The sequence below is a fragment of the Palaemon carinicauda genome, chromosome 6 (assembly GCF_036898095.1).
Source record: "Palaemon carinicauda isolate YSFRI2023 chromosome 6, ASM3689809v2, whole genome shotgun sequence".
In the NCBI taxonomy this organism is placed as follows: Eukaryota; Metazoa; Arthropoda; class Malacostraca; order Decapoda; family Palaemonidae; genus Palaemon; species Palaemon carinicauda.
Window position 1 is genome coordinate 166,201,786 of NC_090730.1, and position 21,503 is coordinate 166,223,288.

Consider the following 21,503-nt stretch of genomic DNA (forward strand, 5'->3'; position numbering starts at 1 on the left):
GACACTTTTCCTAGTGTGCTTGGCTTCGGCTAAAAGAGTCAGTGAACTTCATGCCTTCAGTAAGAACATCGGCTTTTCTACAGAAAAAGCCACTTGTTCTCTTCAACTTGGTTTCCTGGCCAAAAATGAACTGCCTTCTCGTCCTTGGCCTAAATCTTTTGATATTCCTTGCTTATCAGAGATTGTAGGCAACGAACTGGAAAGAGTATTATGTCCTGTTAGAGCTCTTAAGTTCTATTTAGCTCGTACTAAGTCATTACGAGGTAAATCTGAGGCATTATGGTGCTCAGTTAAGAAACCATCATTGCCTATGTCAAAGAATGCTTTGTCATATTTTATCAGATTTTTAATACGAGAAGCTCATTCTCACTTGAATGAGAAAGACCGATGTTTGCTTAAGGTTAAGACGCACGAAGTTAGAGCTACAGCAACCTCCGTGGCCTTCAAGCAAAATAGATCTCTGCAAAGTATCATGGACGCGACTTTTTGGAGAAGCAATTCAGTGTTCACGTCATTTTACTTAAAAGATGTCCAGACTCTTTACGAGGACTGCTACACACTGGGTCCATTCGTTGCAGCGAGTGCAGTAGTGGGTGAGGGTTCTACCACTACACTTCCCTAATTCCAATATCCTTTTTAATCTGTCTCTTGAAATGTTTTTAATATTGTTTTTTGGGTTGTACGGAAGGCTAAGAAGCCTTTCGCATCCTGGTTGATTTGGCGGGTGGTCAAAGTCATTTCTTGAGAGCGCCCAGATTAGGGGTTTGATGAGGTCCTGTTTGTATGGGTTGCAGCCCTTGATACTTCAGCTCCTGGGAGTCTTTCAGCATCCTAAGAGGATCGCTGGGCTCCGTGAGGAAGACAGACTTACAAGGCAGAGTAATCGTCTAAGTCAACTTCCTTACCAGGTACCTATATATTTGGGTTTTGTTATATTGATAACTGGCAAAAACTCTAAGCATATACGCTGTAAACTTAATTAACTCTGGTCTCTACCCACCGCCTTGGGTGTGAATCAGCTATTATATATTCACCGGCTAAGTTAAATATTTAAAAATGATATTTTAATTATAAAATAAATTTTTGAATATACTTACCCGGTGAATATATAAATTAAAGGCCCTCCCTTCCTCCCCAATAGAGACGCAGCGGGACGAGAAGAATTGAGGCTTGTTTACATGCATGTGTGGTATCTGGCCGATAGTTGGCGCTGGTGGGCACACCCGCAACCTTCATAGCGATCGCTCGCGAGTTTTTGTGTGTTTTTCTGTCGAGCCGCTGGAGCAGCAGCTATTATATATTCACCGGGTAAGTATATTCAAAAATTTATTTTATAATTAAAATATAATTTTTCGGTATACTGTATTGCCAGTTGTAAATTTCTAATTGTAAGAAAAAGTAATGTCTCATGATACAAATCTACGACAAGGGAACGATTATAGAATATAATTGGGATATATTGAAATTTCCTTTTCCAGTGGACTATAAAATCAATTTAACATCTAGCGTACCTTTTTCACATCTTCCAAAAAAACGACTTTTCGGGGGAACGGAATATTCCCACGGATAGAATTCTTTTTCCTTGGTGCTGTCTCAATGTCCCGCCTTACCACAATGATCTATTAATCGTGTCTTTGAAATGAAAGATGAAATACTGTAAAGCTATTCCTGGAGACTCAAGAAAGGAAAGATCTTGTTGTCCACTTCGAAGATGAAGCATGGAATAAAAGGGTTGCGTACCTAGCCGACATTTTTGACCAGCTGAACAAGATCAATTTGAAGCTTCAAGGAAGGGGAACACATGTTCTCCTTTTTCAAGATACTCTTCGGGCCTTTGTTTCCAAACTGCAAAACTGGCGTCGGAAAACCAATCTTGGAAACATCGCTATGTTTGAAAAACTTTGTGGAGTGATGGATGAGTCTCACATCCAACTGGATCAGTTCCTCAAGGATGAGATTACCAAACATCTTTAGTCTCTAGAAAAGTAAGTTAAGCGTTACTTCCCTGGCTTTCACAGGAACAGGAGGCCCTGGTAAGGAACCCATTTTGTACTGAACTTGATGTATCCAGCATCCCAGATGAAATCCAAGATGAATATCTGTATCTAAGGAATGACTCTTCAGCTCGTGATCTCTTCAAGGTGAAATCCGTGACTCAGTTCTGGTACGGTATGTATCAGTCATACTCCAAAATCAGCATGATAGCTTTACATGTCCTTGTTCCATTTGCTTCTACCTACTTGTGTGAAGCAGGATTTTCCACTCTTGTCAATATGAAAACAAAGAAGAGGAACAGATTGGATGTTGGAGATGACATGAGACTGGCTCTAACAAACGTTTGGCCTCGAATTTCAAAGCTTGCTGCTGAAATGCAACATCAGGCATCCCACTAGCTGGGTTGGATAGCTGTTCAAACCTATGTTAATATTATTTTAAGAAATATATGTTCTCTTTGTGAATTCAGGTTGGACCAATGTGATTTAATTTGCTAATAAATAATTACAGCAATTTTAAATGTTTTCTTAGATGTTTCTTTCCCTCTCCTTAACTTAACAGAAAATAAAAGGAAAATTAAGCTGATGATAGTAAGCCCTAATTAGGGGGTCGCATGGGTTTCAGATTTTTAGCAAAGGGGTCGCGAGTGCAAAAAGGTTGGGAACTCCTGTTCTAGAGTGTTGTGAAGTTGGCCTCTACAATGCGGAAGTGCCCTGGGTTGCCCGACCGCCCTTGTGGGACCTTCATGTCGTCAATAGACACCGACCCGCACACCTTATGCCCTTATTGTAGGGGTCAACGGTGTGATAGTGGTAATATATGTATTGAATGTAGGGAGTGGTCTACCTCCCAGTGGGAGAGGTTTTCCCAGCGCCGGAAGAAGAAGTCCAAACGCGATATTTCTCCTTCAAAGGTTTCTTTGAAGAAGGAAAATCTTAAGGACTCTTCTTCCGTGGCCCAAACCTCCTCCGAAGCTCCCACTTGATTGGCTTCTCGCGAGAGGCCGTCGAGTGGTAGCGTAGGCCGTATTGTTGTTGACCGATCTCGGGGTTTGGGAGAGGGAGTTGCCTCCCATAGCGAGGCAGCTCCTCCTCCTCCTCCCCCGGGGGAGGATTTAATTATTTCTCCTAATGTGAATGTGAATAATGATGATCTTTTACAGCTTTGGGCTTCCTTGGGGCCTCAGGGCTTGCCTTCCAAGGAAGCCCTGTTTGACATGATCAGGTTGGGAGCAGCTGTCAAAAAGTCACTGGCAGTAGTAGAGGTTGACCCTCTGTCTATTGTCAAGGCTGTTGTGGCAGAGGCTTCCAATGAGTGTTCAAACCCCTGCTCCTGTTGTAGCTGAAGGCTTAGCTCCCCCCTCCGAACATCTTTCGAGGGAGGAACTAGGTCCTACGGTCTCTCCTGTGGGTGATTTTCCCCCCGGGGGAGTTCACTGACAGAGAGGACTGCCGATGGTCTGCCTGCTGCTTCCAGAGGATGTACAAGACGTAAGGCTCGCCTTCCTCTTCGTCGCCGAGGTCTACCTTCTCCTCACAAGGGTGTTAGGAGGCACCTCTTCGGATCTTCATCCTCGCAGTCCGCCGCAGAGGAACCTTGTCATTCAGCGACCGTTCCTGCTACTTCTTTGGACCTGGACCTCTCCGCAGATCGTTCGCGATCTCCTTCTCCTGCCAGACCTGCTGACCTGCCGTTGCCCTTCCTGGCTGTAGATGCATTGTGGGCGCCCACCCTTCCCGTTATCCAATGGGCACCGGTCCCTTCGGGGCAAAAGGGGCTTTCACACATTGTATGTAAGTCCCTTAAGTGCCAGGTATCCCCTGTGTGCCAACGTTCTCCTGCTCGCTAGCGCGCTACTGCGCGCAGGGCTGGATTAAGAAGTCTCCGGGCCCTAGGCTATTCAGGTTGGCGGGGCCCCTTTGAGTTATGGGTAAGCGAAGCAACCCCTTCCGGCTTGGGGGTGGGGTGGGGGGTGTCGGTGTGAGCCTGTTTAAGGTCTAATTAAATACATTCTGGCTATTTAGATTAAATTTAATAGGGAAAGTACATCAAGGCAACCAAAACCATTTACCAACAGCCATTATAACTATCTTGTTAAATCATGCATTTTATAAAGAATAAGCTCAAGACAGCATAGTATTACTAGATAAGGCTATTAAAGTAGTGACATCATGTACCTACTATATTCAGCATAACCACTACAGCAGTATCATTCCCTTTATATATCACTGACCATTATTGTTATCATTGCATCATGCATAAGACTATCAAATCATATAAACTCAAGAAAGTAAAGAATTGTTAGATAAAGTAATGACTTATAACCCTACACCTATTACATTCAACACAGCCACTGTTATCATTCTGTTTATATCACATTTTGCCATTAAGCCTATAATAATCAGTAAATCATTCATATCAAAAATAGAAACTCAAAGTACAGTATTTCTAGATAATTGAATCTTTGCCATCTTATACCCATCTCCTTTAACATAATAATTCCATTTTCATTATTATTTACCATTACGCTTATCTAATTATATGTTTAAAGAAAAGAAACAGAAGAATCCTAGGTTACTAAAGCAATAGCATCATACACACCCTTGGTATTTAACATAACCTCTACAGTCCCTTTTTGTGATTATCATCAAATCATGCATGTACATATATCAACTTCACAGGCACTTCTTAAATAAACTAGGTTACTAAAGCATCATACACACCTTTGGTATTCAACATAACCACTACATTCCCTTTTTGTGATTATAATTAAATCATTCATGTACATATATCAACTTCACAGGCACTTCTTAAATAAATTTCTTGATTTCATATTGGCAAATTCATCAATTATACTCTGAAAATCAATATTTCTTGTTAGATCAGACTCAATGGTCAACAAGGCTAGGTTACGCAATTTGTCTTGGCTCATTGTTGAACGGAGCTGGTTTTTCACTCTTTTCAAAACAGAAAATGAATGTTCTCCTTCACAGTTAGTAGCTGGAAAAGTTAGGTAAAGGCGATACACTATTATTATTAATTATTTGTTCTTCCAACATCAGGTTCACGAGATGCCATAATGAAGATGTACCACTGTCTGTAATCATGCAAATACAAATTTTTCATTATCAATTATTATTAATTTTTTAATTATTTTTTTTTTCTTCTGTCAATTGGGGGGATATGGCCCTTGTAGCCCCATTTCCTCTGGCTGCGCCTCTAAAATTTCAAAACGTTACCAGAAAGTAGTCATATACAGAACTTTTACCATAAATTAGGTTAGTGATTTGGGCTACGAATATTTTACTAATTCATCCTCCTTGATCTCCAATTTACTTAAACAGAAATCATTGCACGGGAAAGCCATATTTTCTCCAAATCCAATGCTTTTCTGGACGTCATTTGCTCCCTAGATAAATTTTCAACACCCTGAAATAGAAAAATCAGTACCTAAATAGCTGTGTAAACAGTGGTAGCACTAATAGTAAAATAGCAAATCCTTAGCATTTTGCTAAGAAATTGCATGGTTTGTAACATTTTTGCACTTTGACCTCAATAACTTCTAGAGTAATAGAGATCTGTTATTGAAATGATAAAGACTTAAAGACAGGAAAAAGTGCTTTTAAAACCTACAAACGGAAGTCAGTTTGCGTTTTTAAGTTTTCTTATAGTATTTTTTCCAAAAATGCGTCTTTACTGGTCCGTGTGTCTTTACTGGTCAAGTAACCCTATCAGGTACCTCCCCTAACATTTCGAGGTGAAAACAAACATTTATCCATACACATCAATGTTTATCAACAACACTTCAGTTAATTTGTCACAGTACAAGTCTAGATAACGTGTAATTACTACAGAAAATTGGAGAGGAATCTCCCATACTCACCCATTAGCGGGAAAACACAACCGTTCTGATGTAAACAAAGGCGTGTTGAGTGTTTCCATCTATGGTTAGGTTTATTTATTTTAATTTTATTTTATTTCATTATTTATTTTTGTTATGATTAATTTTCAAAAATCAATTTTACTCTCCAAACACTTGAACTTTTTAGGTAGGGACCCCTTTGCACTTGCACCATGTGCGCAGTCTTGGATGAGCCCCTGAACCCCTTGGATTGCGGGGCCCTAGGCAAATGCCTAGTTTGCCTATGCGGTAATTCGGCCCTGACTGCACGCAAGCGCTCGTCTCGCCAGTGCTCACCTGCACGCCCACGATCCCCTGCTCGCCCGGCAGTTCCAGAGACAACGCGCCACAATCTCTTGCTCGCCAGCGCACCACTACGCGCCCTCAGCTTGATGCGCACCATGCACGCCTTCGGTCTCCTGTGCGCCAGCGCTCTCCTGCTCGCCAGCGCTTGCCTGCGCGCCATCGTTCGCCTGCTCGCCCACAATCTTCGGATCTGGACTCCAGAGGGAAGACTTCTTCCTCTCCTGCTCGCCAGCGCTCTCCACCGCACCACCGATCACTGACACGCCACCGGATCTCGCCTGCTCACCATCCCTCGCCTACGCGCCATCGCCCGCAGTCTCCATCGCGCACCCACGCATCCACTGCTAGATCTACGCTCGCCTGCGCGCCATCGCTCACCTGCGCGCCATCGCTCGCCTGCGCACCTTGCCATCGCCCCCGCACGAGCGATTGCCCGCTCCCAATGCAGGCAATAACCTATCGCGATGCCCAGCGCGATTCACAGCGCGTTCCCACACGAGAGCCTGCAGGACAACGCGTGGTCAGGTCGTCGTCATCGCGTTCCCCCCCGTAATCGCAGGACAGCACGCTCAACGGAGGGAGGGAAATCTCCGGACAGGTCCAGGACCGTATCTTCCACAGCTTCTTCTTTTCAGGCAGACCCTGTTGTAGTTTCCACTCCTAGGGATCTTACGATCCCCTTCCCTCCAGAGGGTGTCTCTGACAGCGCTGCTGTCATTCAGCAGCCCTGGTTTGGGCCCTTGATCAGAGCGGTTGCGCAGGCTTTCAAGCCCGCTTTCTCTGAACTAGGCCTCAAATTAGCGGCAATCCCGGCCCCCCTGAAGAGGAAGAGAGGAGTGGACGACATGGTAACTTCTCCTAGGGCGAAACTGGCTCCTCGGAAGTCTTTGAGGAAGGCTCCCCCCCTCCCCCCCCCAGACTTTCTCTCCCTCCCCTGTGGACGAGGATTTTCCGTCCTCAGGGGATTCACGTGAGGTGAGGTGTTCTCCCATCGCACCAATGGGAGAAACCCCACTTCGCGCTGAGAAGTCTTCCCGGGTGGAGGTGGAGAAGAGCCCCCCACCATTTTTGTTGGAATCCTGCATTCCTCCCAGGAGGGAGTCGAAGGACTCTCAAGACAATTCCGAAATCTTCTTCGAGGATCAGACCAGAGCCAGCTAAGCCCGCAGAGAACATCCACGAGTCCCCCCAAGAAGAGCCTTTGGGGACTGGAGACCTTGCTGCTAGTCCATCAGGAGGAGAGCCGCAAGAGTCGGAGCATGCCTTCTGGCAAGTTCTGACTCTGATGAGGAACCTTAACGGATTCGTGGATCCAGAGATTCCTCCTCGAGAGGGCAAGGACACGGTTCTGGACCGAGTCTTTGGTACCCAGAAGCCCCCTGAAAGCCAGCGCGGCTTTGCCTTGGTCCCACGGGGTTAAGAGTGCCAGAGATAAGGTCGAGAGCCAGCTCTCCGAGCTTGCCTCCTCCAGACGTTCCAGTGCCGGAAACAAACTCCTCCCAGCTCCTCGTGTCCACCAGAGGAGGTACTTCGAGATCATGGAGGAGTCCTGTTTAGCTCTTCCCCTCCACCACTCGGTGGAAGAGCTCTCCAGGGGAGTCCCTCTTGAGAGACTCTCCAACCGGCCAGTGTCGTTCTCGGCCTCGGAGATCCTCAGCCAGGAGAAGGTAGCGAAGTGTGCCATGCAGGAAACTTCGTGGCTGGATATCTGGCTAGGGTCTCTTGGCACTCTGATACGATCCAAAGACTTGTCTAAGGAGAGTACCAGGAAGGCCTTGGAGACCTTCCTTCTTTCAGGCACTCGTACCATCGAGTTTCTAGCCCACCAAGTCTCGAACTTGTGGGCTAATTCTATCCCGAAACGCCGAGATGCGGTGTCTGAAAGATTTAACTCGAAGGTCCCCAACACCGAGGTCAGTAGGCTCAGACATTCCTCCATTTTGGGGAGTAGTCTGTTTGAGCTGAAAGATGTAGAGCAAGCGGCTGAGAGGTGGAGGAAGTCCAACCAGGACTCCCTCCTCCATAGGGCTTTAACATCAAAGCCCTATAAACCTCCAGCACCTCAACAACCTCGCCCTACAAAGACGACGAAACTGGCAGTAGCAGCAAAGGCAACGGTGTCCAAGCAGCCCTTTCCTGTCAAAGACAAGAAAGGCAAAAAGTCCTCCAGGAGAGGCAAAAGTACGAGGGGTGAGTGGCCGAGGCCACAAACGCTAGGATTGGCAATCCCCCTGCACGTCCACCAGTGGGGGGATGCCCTCAAAGTTGCGCAGACAGGTGGCAGCAACTCGGGGCCGATTCCTGGACTATCTCCGTGATCAGCCAAGGATATCGCGTCCCGTTCATAACATCTCTACCTCCCCTGACAGCGAATCCAGTGTCGTTGAGCTCTCTTGCCATGGGATCGGCAAGGGGGCAAGCCCTTCGGCGTAAGTCGAGACCATGTTGAAGAAGGGCGCTCTCCATGAGGTCGTCGACGGGTCCCCAGGCTTCTTCAGTAGACACTTTCTTGTAAAGAAGGCGTCTGGAGGCTGGAGACCAGTCATCGACCTCTTAGCTCTGAACAGGTTTGTCAAGCAGACCCCGTTCAGCATGGAGACGGCAGATACGGTCAGACTCGCAGTGAGACCGCGAGACTTCATGTGTACACTAGATCTGAAGGACGCATACTTCCAGATCCCAATCCATCCGTCTTCAAGGAAGTACTTAAGATTCAGCCTAGACAACAAAATCTACCAGTTCAAAGTGCTGTGTTTCGGTCTTTCCACAGCACCTCAGGTTTTCACCAGAGTGTTCACCCTGATATCTTCATGGGCACACAGGATCGGCATCCGTCTCCTCCGTTATCTGGACGACTGGCTGATCCTAGCAGACTCGGAATCAACCCTTCTTCGACACCGAGACAAACTTCTGGGAATTTGCTAAGATCTAGGGATCATGGTAAATCTCGAGAAGCCTTCTCTGCTTCCTACCCAAAGACTGGTATATCTAGGCATGATATTGGACACCAATCTCCACAAAGCCTTCCCATCAGACGACAGGATAGCAAGGCTGAGGAAGGTTGCAAGTCCTTTCCTCAGACGAGACGAACTCCCAGCCCAGTCGTGGTTACGTCTCCTCGGCCATCTCTCATCCTTGGCCTGTCTAGTTCCCAACGGTTGTCTTAGAATAAGATCTCTGCAATGGCGACTCAAGTCTCGGTGGAGTCAAGGACACGATTCCCCGGACATCTTGATCCCTATGGGTCTCGCGGAATGGACGGACCTTCAGTGGTGGGTGGCAGATGAGAGAACCTACGAAAGGGAGTGGATCTTCTCGTTCTCCCCCCCGGATTTGATGCTGTTTTTGGACGCCTCAAAGAAAGGGTGGGGGGCCCACGTTCTGAACCACAGGACCTCAGGCCTGTGGTCAGAATCAGAAAAGTGTCCATATAAATCTGCTAGAAATGAAGGCCGTTTTTCTGGCCCTTCAACAGTTCCAACAGCACATGGCGGGTCACTCTGTGGTGGTGATGAGCGACAACACCACAGTAGTGGCTTACATCAACAAGCACGGAGGTACCTTTTCAGAACAGCTATCCCATCTTGCAGTAGAGGTACTGAGATGGACCGAAGTCCACTCGATTCCACTATCGGCTCGCTTCATTCTGGGCAAAAGGAATGTGCTCGCCGACAGTCTGAGCAGAGCATCTCAGATAGTGAGTACCGAGTGGTCTTTGGATCGTCAAGTAGCCAACAAAGTCCTGACTTTGTGGGGTTCCCCGACAGTGGATCTGTTCGCAACAGCGTTGAACTTCAAACTGCTGCTGTACTGCTCCCCAGTCCCGGATCCCTAGGCTCTCTGGCAAGATGCTTTCCAACAACGGTGGGACAACATCGACGTTTACGCCTTTCCCCCGTTCTGTTTGATGAGGAGGGTACTCAACAGGACCAGACTATCGGTCAACCTCTCGATGACTCTCATAGCTCCGCTGTGGCATCACTCGGAATGGTTTCCGGACCTTCTGCGACTCCTTACGGACCCTCCGAGAGAACTCCCTCCGTGACACGAGCTACTCAAACAACCACACGCCAACATCTTTCACAAAGCCGTAGCTTCGCTTTGGCTTCACGCCTGGAGACTATCCAGCATCTCCTCGCAGAGAGAGAGGATTTTCGCAACAAGTTGCGGAAAGGATGTCTGGGCAACAAGTTGCGAAAAGGATGTCTGGACACCTGCGAAAGTCATCCGCAGGGGTCTACCAAGCGAAGTGGAGAGTTTTCTGTGGTTGGTGTCGTGGAAGGGGTATCTCTCCACTCGATGCCACTATTCCAGCAATAGTGGAGTTCTTCGTTACTTGCGAGAAGAAATGCGCCTTTCAGTCTCGGCATTGAAAGGCTATCGCTCAGCCTTAACCCTGGATAGGTACGGTCCTCGGACACCCCTTTAAGGGTATACTCGGACGCGAACGACCCCGACGCCAAAAAAAATTCTTGAAAAATCAGTTTTTGTAGTAACCTCCTTTTTTCTTTTGCCAAAAAAAACTTCAATTAATGCTTAAAACAACTGTAAAGATAAATACTACTCATCCGCAGAAAAACTATTTATTATAAATATTTTAAAAAATTAAGTAGAAAAAAAAAGACCTGACATAAAAATTCATAAAAAAAAAGTTTATACATATATACACAAATCCTTTTAGGAATTGATTCTTGAATGTTTAGGACACATCTTGATGTATTTTGGATGAAGTCAGACCCATGGAGGTGAAGATCTGAAATGAGAAAAAAAGGGTAACTTTTTTTGGCCAAAAAAAATTGTCCAAATTTCATGAATTTTTTTGGGTACCCAAATGAAATAGGAAGTGGCTAATTTTTTTAGGGAATAAACATATGTTATCCTAAAATAGAAATATGTAAAAAAATCTTCATTATTTTGTAAATTACATTTATATCAGGGGCCATATCTAAAGGTAATTTTTTGAGTACTTGGAAATTTCGTAAAAAAATACATATATTTAATATATAATATGATATTTATGCAGGTAAAAATATACCAAAATATCACAAATTCTATAGGGAACAAGAATATATATAGATAGGGCAGCTTACGCTTCGGATATGTCCACAAAATGGCCGCCAACCACACTGACTCAGACTCCCTAATCTGCCACTTGAAATGTAGGAAGGGTATGTCAATTTCAAGGTGTTATTTACTAATCTAATTATTATTGGATATGCATAAAAATTGTATGGTGGGTTGCTGGATAATTGTCGATTATTTTACGACTATAAAATTAAAATTCTGACCCAAAAAATTTTTTTTGAAGGGAAATAAAATCGAAAAAAAAAATGTAAAACAATATTTTAGCTAAAAAAATTTGATGATATTCAATCAAAAAAAAAGTAAACAAAATTTTCCGACAAATAAACATCTAGAGGAATCATTACTCTGTGATAGTTCCTTAGTACGTAGTAATTTTGAAAGAATTGGGAAAAAACGAAAAAATGGCAATCACCGGAAAATCGAACACATACCTATATATACGCCATATCTGGCTAAAAAAAAGATAGGCATGGGTAGCCAGATCATCTAGAAACACTTTCCAACACTATAAAAATATAAGTTTTGCGACACTACTTGCCAATTCCTTACGGTAACATGACTAAGCAAAAAAATGCAAAACAAATAAAAAGGGGCACTCGTGGAAAAATGGCCATTCTAATATACGGCATTTCAGAAAAAAAAAAAAGACATGCACGTGTTAGCCCAACCATCAAGGCACACTTTCTAACACATAAACATGAAAAAAAAATCAATAATATACGGCAATTCCTTACTACGTAGTAAATTTTTACAAATATTGAAAAAAAAACAGAAATTGGCAACCGCAGTTAAATACCCAATATATCAATAACTACGTCGTATCTGACAAAAACAAAATCACGCATGGGTAGCCAGATCATCTAGACACACTTTCCAACATTAAAAAAGCAAAAGTTTTACGACACTATTTCGCAATATCTTACGGAAAAATGACTTGGCAAAAAAATTAAAAAAAATTAAAAAGGGACACTCGCGGTAAAATGCCCGACATTCTAATATACGACATCTCAGATAAAAAAAAAGACATGCACGTGTTAGCCCAACCATCAAGGCACACTTTCTAACACATAAACATGAAAAAAAAATGAATAATATACGGCAATTCCTTACTACGTAGTAATTTTTACAAATATTGAAAAAAAAACAGAAATTGGTAACCGCAGTTAAATACCCAATATACCAATAACTACGTCGTATCTGACAAAAACAAAGTCATGCATGGGTAGCCAGATCATCTAGACACACTTTCCAACACTAAACAAGCAAAAGTTTTACGACACTATTTGGCAATATCTTACGGAAAAATGACTTGGCAAAAAAATGAAAAAAAAATGAAAAAGGGGCACTCGCGGTAAAATGGTCCTCGTGGTGATGAACGACATTTTAACTAAAAAAAAAAACATGCACATGGTAGCCAAACAATCCACCAAGACTTTCCACAACTGATAACCTATACAAGTTGCACCATTCTACGACAATTTCATAATACGTAATAACTTTGATAATTATGCAAACTACCTCAGAAGGGTAAACTCGGACGCGAACGACCCCGACGCGTCTCAGAAATCGGGGAAGGAGTACAGCTACAGCAATGCACATCTGGACACTACTAGAGCGTGTAGGGGAGACACCTCCTGCAGGTCGATCACCCACAAATTCAGTCACAGGGGTGAGTCACGTGAGAAAAACCTGTTTTTTTTTGACGCTCGGGGTCGCAAACGACCCACCGTACCTATCCAGGGTTAAGTCTAGCCTTCAGGCTCAAAGGAGTGGACATTTCTTCTTCGCTGGAACTTTCCCTACTCATACGTAGTTATGAACTTACTCTCCCTCAGTCGGAAGTGAGACCTCCTCCATGGAACGTGGTTCGAGTTCCCAGGTCTCTCAAGAGACCTCCCTACAAACCATTATGCCAGGCTTCAGATCGCCACCTGACTTGGAAGACGGTGTTCCTACTAGCTTTGGCGTCAGCCAAGCGAGTTAGTGAACTTCATGGTCTCTCGTATGACATCGCCCATTCAAGGGAATGGGGGAGGTAACGTTCAACTTCGTCCCTGAGTTTATTGCTAAGACTCAGAATCAGGGAGTGCTGGACCCTCGGTTCAACTCCTTCCGGATTTCGAGTCTTCGTTCCGTAACAGATGACCCAGACCATCTCCTACTGTGCCCAGTAAGGAGTCTGAGGCTATATCTGAAAAGAACAGCTGCAGTTCGTCCCCAAGTGCGGGCATTGTTTGTTAGCACTGGGAGGTCGAAGAGGAGGGTTACCAAGAACACCATCTCAGCATGGATTCGAAAGACAATCCATCTGTCCCTGAATCCTGACCCTCCTCCATCACGTCGCCCTAGAGCTCATCACGTCGCCCTAGAGCTCATGATGTCAGGGGTGTAGCTACGTCCCTGGCCTTCAAAAAGAACTTCTCAGTGACGCAGGTTCTACAAGCAGGGGTATGGAAGCGTCAAACGACCTTCACAGCCCACTACCTGCAAGACGTGACCCACAGGAGGCTCGATACGTTCTTTATCGGCCCTGTGGTGGCTGCACAACAGCTGGTTTAAACCTCAGGCTCCTTAATGGACGAGTAGCAGAGGGTTGAGGGCATTGTTACTCGGTTTTAGTCTGCATGAAAGAAAAGGTATGTCTGGCTCTTATTCTTTTCTTCATCCTCCCCTCTCTTGGGGAAAGCAGCATCCTGAGTTCTCTGCACAGCTGACCTCAAACCACTGCAGGTAAACCATGTTCCCTTGTGTTCCTAGTATTAAGTTGATACTGTCGCGTCCCCATACCCTGACGAGGTGGTATTGGGAGAGTCGTAGCCTAAAGTTTCCATCTAAAGAACTTCAGGTCAACTTCCTAGGACGAGTCACACATATTCCTTCACACACAGCTTATGTAGGCCACAGCCCTTGCATAGCAAGGTGCGAGCGAGGTGCAGGGACTCTTTATTGCTGAGTGCTGACACACTCAGATAATGAGTCCCCGGGCAAAAGCCAAAAGCCAGTATGGTTGGGACTTATTCCACCCTTCCTAAGGGTTGAGTCACCCATATTAGATAGCGTGGTTTGTATTTCAGTTACGGAACAAATGACAAATTCGGAGATAATTTGTATTTTTCCTAACTATACAAACCTTAGCTATTTAATCAAACTTGCCCGACAGCCCTGTCCCCCATGAAGTCCTACCTCTAAGCAAAGTGAACTTACCACACAGGTGTGTGAGGGGGGAGGGTAGCAAGCTACCCTCCCTAACCCCCCCTAACTAGCGGTGGGGTAGTAAACCCTTGTTCAAATTCTAATGGCTCATCCTTTCAGCTACGCCGTAAGTAATTACCCATATTAAATAGCTAAGGTTTGTATAGTTAGGAAAAATATAAATTATCTCCAAATTTGTCATTTTGTTTCTTTTCCAGGGTTTTACAATCTTACGCTTCTATTACCCAAAATGACAGGCCGTTGGATACCAGTTCTACACTTTCCTCGAAATGAGAAGTTACTAGTTCTAAGCAGGTTCTTTATGAAGATGTCTTCATCAGTTCTAGTGGCAGTTCAAAAAGTTTTTTTTTTATTTATTATTATTGATCTGGTAGATGCTTATTTTCATGTTCCAGTCCACCAGGATTCATGAAAGTACCTCAGGTTTTTATTTCAGGGCACGGTTTATTAGTTCAATTGCCTGTGTTTCAGATTTAGCATGACTTATGTACCTGAACCATTGGTTAGTCCTCAAAAACAATCAAGAAGCCCTTCTTCAAGTCCAGAAAGCTCTTTGAAGTTGCTATCAAGCCAGGGAGTTTTAATCAATTTCAAGAAGTCAAATCTGACTCCTCTGTCATTTCTTCATTTAGGAATGACAATATTCTCAGTACCTTTTCGGGCTTCTCTGTTGAAGAAAAGTATTACATTTTCTCCTTATGGTCAAAGAGTTCAAGAAAACAAAGGACAAAAGTTCTCTGTTGGCTCACGAGTGGACGAGTCTTTTAGGGTCTAAAGCTGATCTATGATGAAACTCGTTCCAATGCACAACTCAGAAGAAGACCTTTTCATTTTCATCTCAACCAGTATTGGGACAGATCAATAAATCACAAAACCGTTATGATCCCGTTCATCAAGAATAGGGTATCAGGTTGGCCAGGGCACCAGCCACCCACTGAGATACTACCACTAGAGAGTTATGGTGTCTTTTGATTGGCCAGACTACTTCATTGGACCCTTCTCTCTTGTTATGGTTCATTTTCCCTTTGCCTACACATACACCGAATAGTCTGCCCTATTCTTTACATATTCTCTTCTGTCCTCATACACCTGACAACACTGAGATTACCAAACAATTCTTCTTCACCCTAAGGGTTACTGCACTGTAATTTTTCAGTGGCCACTTTTCCCTTGCTAAGGAGAAAGACACTTCAAAATCATACCATTGCTCTATAGTCTTGGGTAGTGCCATAGTCTCTGTACCATGGTCTTCCACCGTCTTGGGTTAGAGTTCTCTTTCTTGAGAGTACACTCGGCCACACTATTCTATCTAATTTCTCTTCCTATTGTTTTGTTCAATTTTACATAGTTTATATAGGAGATATTTATTTTAATGTTGTTACTCTTCTTAAAATATTGTATTTTTCCTTTTTTCCAATCCTCACTGGCTATTTTCCCTGTTGGACTCCCTGGGCTTATAGCGTCCTGCTTATCCAACGAGGGTGGTAGCTTAGCAACTAATAATAATAAAAGTCTGGGTTCCTATTGTGGTCCTCTGCTGCGGTCTACCAGGGAGAGCGTGCCATTTTCTCTGATTGATGTCATGGAATGGGTACTTCTCTAGTGAGAGCATATCTAGCACAGAATGCGGAATTCCTTGTCTTTTTGCCAAGAGAAGCACCTCTCAGTTATTCCAGTGTAAGGCTACTGCTCAGCCTTGAATATAATTTTCCTATTGAAAGACATAGACCCCATTTCCTTATGCGAGTCATCTATGCTTATGAGGATCTTCAAGCATTTTCGTCCAAGCTGGGGCCCAAGACCCTGAAGTAGTATGTGACCCATTTTCTCAAGTTTCTTATGTTTGCCCCATACAAGACTTTTTGGGAAGGGCTCCCACACATGGGCCAGTTTTAGTAGACGGTGGCTGTCATTGTTTCGTGATGCCATGAAAAAGTGGAGAGTGAAGCTGTGAACACCTCGCCAGTAAAAATTGGCTCATGTGAAGGCATCCTAAGAAACAAGCGTTTCATTTTTTTGTTACGAAACAGTGGCAGCCACCATCCACTCAACATTAACCCATGTAAAGACTCAGGTTTGTGAAGTTAGGAAAAATACAAATTATTTTTGAAGTTTCTGATTTTTTTTTCTTGATACTGTACCTCTAAGTGAGATTAAAAAGCAAATTGTTTCATGTATGTGCATTCATGAAAAGCAGTTATTTTCTTGATACTGTACTGTGCCTCTAAGGGAGATGAAAAAGGAAATTTTAACTACCCAAGAGTTCGAGATTTTATCCTTTTTCTCAGACCTGCATGGTTGTGGTTTTAGTTTTGTCTCACTGTATTACAAAATGAAAAGAACTTGATTTAATACTGTATATTCATGGAATGCTGATTACGTTTAAGGGTGATTCCTTTGAGGCTGTTCCTAAAGTGTTAGTTTTAGGATATTTTCTTTAGGCTCTTTCCCTCACATACCAGTTCCACTGATTAGTGATGTCAAGAGATTTTTTTAAGCTCAAGGTAGTTGGAGAGAGGGAATTATTTTAAAACTTCAATGATAGACATCGGAAGAGATTGCTTTACAAAGGAAGCAAAGTCAACCATGGCTGAGTATTGAAATAAGAAATTTATTGAAATTATATTTCTTATGCTGTATAGGTCCTTTTCTTAACAAACATTTGGAGATACCAACACAAATTCAACTGAAATCATAAATCTCAGATATTGTATCAAAACTTAATGAAATACTGTAATTGAACACCATATAAATTAATGCAGCAAGCAAAGCAGCATTTACAATATGAAATGGGACTATTTGTTGTCTTTTACAGCTGAAAATCATAGGTATGGATGTTAGATGAAGCCTACCCTGGGCCTAAATTTAACCATATTGAACCAAATTCAACTTACAAACAGCATCTTAGAACCTATTATGTTTGTAAGTTGAGGACTTTCTGTGTTATTATTATTATTATTATTATTATTATTATTATTATTATTATTATTATTATTGTTACTACTTGCTAAGCTACAACCCCAGTTGGGAAAGCAGGATGCTATAAGCCCAAGGGCTCCAAAAGGAAAAATAACCCAGTGAGGAAAGAAAATAAGGAAATAAATTACAAGAGAAGTTTAAGAACAATGATATTAAAATAAATCTTTCATATATTAACTATAAAAACTTGAAAATAACAAGAGGAAGAGAAACATGATAGAATAGTGTGCCCGAGTTGCACCCTCAAGCCATAAGTACCATAAGTTTAATGAAAAAATGCACTTTAATTTACAGTACAGCTGAACCTGTTACAAGAAAATTAAGGTACATTAATTCAATTTAATGTAGTAATTCATTAGGGTTCATTTAATATAACTAATTTACCTCATTCTTCTAATGCAGGATTTCTCAGGTCGTTGAATCCGGTTTGTACGTTTACTGGCTGAAAAACACAATTCCTTTTGCTGATGCTTGCAAGACATTCCCTTCTAAAATCACTATTAAAGAACCATTGGCTCTTTCAAACCTTTGGGTAAGTTATGACTCTTTTTATGTACTGTACTGTAGAATTATGGGAATAGGTGTTTTACTCCAACAAAACAATCTGTATTTTGAATCCCTCCCATCATATTTAGCCTACTCCTAATGTCTACACTGTATTATACATGTCCTACTTTGCACTGTAATGTACGTTACTTAAAAATGAAAGATTATCCCATCTCAACAGAGATTACAAAGAAAAATAGATCTTGATCTACATCTTAAACCCTTACATCGTTTAGGAGACCATTGTCGACAAGGTTCTGAGGGAAAATAAGCAGCTATTGCATTTTCTTTTGACATATAAAAGACTTTTGATACTCCTAGAAACATGCTGTATAGTCTGCCCTACTTCTCAGCGGATGCACCAACCTCAGGTTTATTTTTTTCATGGTTCAGCAGTTTGTACTAAATTGGAATATTATACAGGGGAAGTCAATTATACACAGTCCTCCCATAAATTGAGAAAGTTGGCACAAATCCAAAGAAGCCTATTTCCAGAGATATATTACCATCCATTCTCCCAGAGCCAAAGTCCCCCTCTCCCACCCTGAGACTTCTGATTATAAGAAAAAAAAATGGTGCAGTCAAATGCAATCATGTTTCCTACCTTTAACATTTGTTAGTGTTTATAACGGCGACTGTGACTCGTTTACTTACTCTTTCTGCTGTGGAGTCCAAAGTAGCCTGGGATGAAGCCCACAGATGCTTTTCCTTCAGCATCCACCTCAAGATGCCATCGTGGAGGCACACACTCCAAACGTTTGTCGATCTATAACTTATTGCCTTGTACTGTACTTATTGCTTCTGGTAATGTGTTTATATCTTAGACCCTAAAATGCTTGGAATGTTCAGTTTTGGTGAAGGAAATCACTATGGTGTTGGCACCCCAATATATACTGTAGATGTCATCACACCTGATGTAAACCTTGTCAACAGCTCTTGATGATAAAGTGAATAGCCCTGGCCTAATTACCAATAGTCCTGGCATAAGGCCAATAGTGCTGGATTGCACATTAATAGTTTTGGCGTTAGCATCAAATGATGGAATGTGTGGATTATCTGTCAGTAGTGGCACGACCCTTTTTGGTAGGTATTTGTGATGATTATATTGCGGGACTGACTTCCTTAGTAATTCTTATGGGAGTTTCTGTCTATTGCCAAGCAGTAAGGAAGTTTTCAGATTAAAAATACTTTAAAGAAATATCATAACTCTAGTTAAACCCTTTTTTTAAGGATTTGATTGAGAATCTAATTTTACTTTGTGATTCGGTTCTAGCTTTTCACACTTCCTCATAGGCTCTCAGGTTTTTTTCCCCCAGTCAAGGTGGGCTCTCTATTTTCTATGGTTTTCTGATTTTGTTCTTGAAAGAAGGGAATAGGTTTGTTCTCTTTTTAAAGAAAAATCGGTGTTAGATTTCCCAAGGAATTCATTTAGCAATTTCTCCTATTCTAGACTCTTAACTAGAATGGTGATAGGATCACTCAAATTATCAAGCAGCTTTCGATTGCCATTTTGACATGCATGCGCAAGCTTTTTCACTCTTTACGTCAATCTATGTTTTCTCTTATGCCTTCAACTTCTCTCAGGGGATATATTCATGTTCCAGATCTACTAGTTCGTTGATCCTCCGGTATTATTTCAATGCCAAGGTTATATGCTATACCAAAAGGATACCACAGTGTTATGATAGTCCCAAACAGGTTAACCAAACAATTCTAGGATTTACACTAGGCCTGGTAGAGCTGTTGTTAGAGTACAGTGCTATATCACCTAAAAAACTTCAATCCAATTACTGTACAGTCAAACCAGAAATGGATGACAATTTTAAATATCCTTTTTTATACATTTTAGTTGTAAGAGTAATCCTATATTATCAATATGTGTGCTATAAGACAGAAATCCCTTATATAATTAAAGGGAGTGTACCATATCAGTAATCACTGTTCACAAGTATATGGTTTACTGTAATTTTTAAGGGTTTTACTAATTAGCTTTAGCTAAATGCATTAGTGAACTCCAGGCTTTGTATGTCCTGATAAGCTTTCAGGAACATAATATGATTTTCTCTTTCTAACCTGCCTTCAGAGCCAAAAATGTATTTAAGGATGAGAGTCGGCTTCAATTCTTTCACAACCCTTCACTAACAATGGATGAAGGCAGATCAACTTAGAATAGTTTTCTTTGTATTTGCACAAAATGAAAGGTACTTTAGGTAGCATTCGTAATTTGTACTGTGGGATTATGGTCCCTAATTGCCCTTTGACTAGAAATACGGTCATTCCTAGTTGAAAATTTGGTCACAGAAGCTCAGAATGAATTAGATCCATTCATAATAGAAGGCCTGAAAATTAATATATATGATATTTGGAGTACAGCTGCTTCCCCTAACTTTGGTAAAAATCTTTCTTTGGAAAGAGTTTTAGCAGCAGCTCTATGGCGTGCCAATTCGTTTTTTTTTTTTTTTTTTTTTGCCAAAAATTATTGTAAAAGAAGCATTGTTTGCTTATGAAGCTAATGGGGTTCTAGGCCCCATAATGGAGGCAGGGACAATAAGTAATTTCTTGTTCAGTTAATTTACTAGGCTCTTGCCTATGAGAAAATGAATTGTATTTTATATTCAGTTTAGAATCAATCAAGAGGATCAGCTATATTAAAAGTAGAGAATTTACGGCCTGTATTTTAGATATCTTTAATAAACAATCTGGAATACTGTCGTTCAAATCATATTTTAAAGTGTTTGTCGGACAAGTAATCTAGACAAGGTTACCTCATTCGTAACATGCTTACATTACTTTTTACTTGAAATTATCACTCCCCCTTTCCTTCAATTACTCCCCACCTCCAACATAGTGAGTGTGGGAGACAACAATATGAACTTCAGGGGAGGTTCACAGAAATAAACAAACTGACTCATGGTATTATGGGGGGTCAGAATAATTTAGGGTTAGAGAGAGTATCTGCAATGGTAGTTCTGTGCATCTTTAAATTTTAACATTATCTGACTGTCTGCTAAAGAAGGTGATGAATGCAAGAGTTGATGGGAGAAGTACAATAGGAAGGCCAAGGTTTGGGTGGATGGATGGAGTGAAGAAAGCTCTGGGTGATAGATGTGAGAGAGGCAAGAGAGCGTGCTAGAGATAGGAATGAATGGCGAGCGATTCTGAAGCAGTTCCAGTAGGCCCTGCTGAGGTAGCAGCAGTAACAATTCAGTGTTATGAAGCTTCATCTGTGGTGGATAATAGGGGAGGGTGGGCTGTGGCACCCTAGCAGTACTAGCCGAACTCGGTTGAGTCCCTTTTCAGGCTGGGAGGAACGTAGAGAGGAAAGGTCCCCCTTTTTTTTTTTCATTTGTTCGATGTCTGCTACCCCCCAAAATTGGGGGAAAAGCTTTGGTATATGTATGTATGTATTTTCTGGGTAAGTGTCTATTAAACTAAGCTTCTGAAAATGCAGCAATATGAACATTGGGAGAGTATAAAA

The 21,503-nt window shown here is 42.3% G+C and overlaps 1 protein-coding gene across 2 annotated transcripts in view; it reads left to right on the top strand.

Annotated features, from left to right (window-relative positions):
* LOC137642794 (glutamate receptor ionotropic, kainate glr-3-like) overlaps positions 1 to 21,503 on the top strand; it is a 117,432-nt gene that overhangs the window by 76,126 nt on the left and 19,803 nt on the right. For both annotated transcript variants that reach the window (XM_068375651.1, XM_068375650.1), the window contains exon 9: positions 17,882 to 18,011. In XM_068375651.1, coding sequence (XP_068231752.1) covers positions 17,882 to 18,011 — 130 coding nt within the window. The remainder of the gene's footprint in view (positions 1 to 17,881; positions 18,012 to 21,503) is intronic.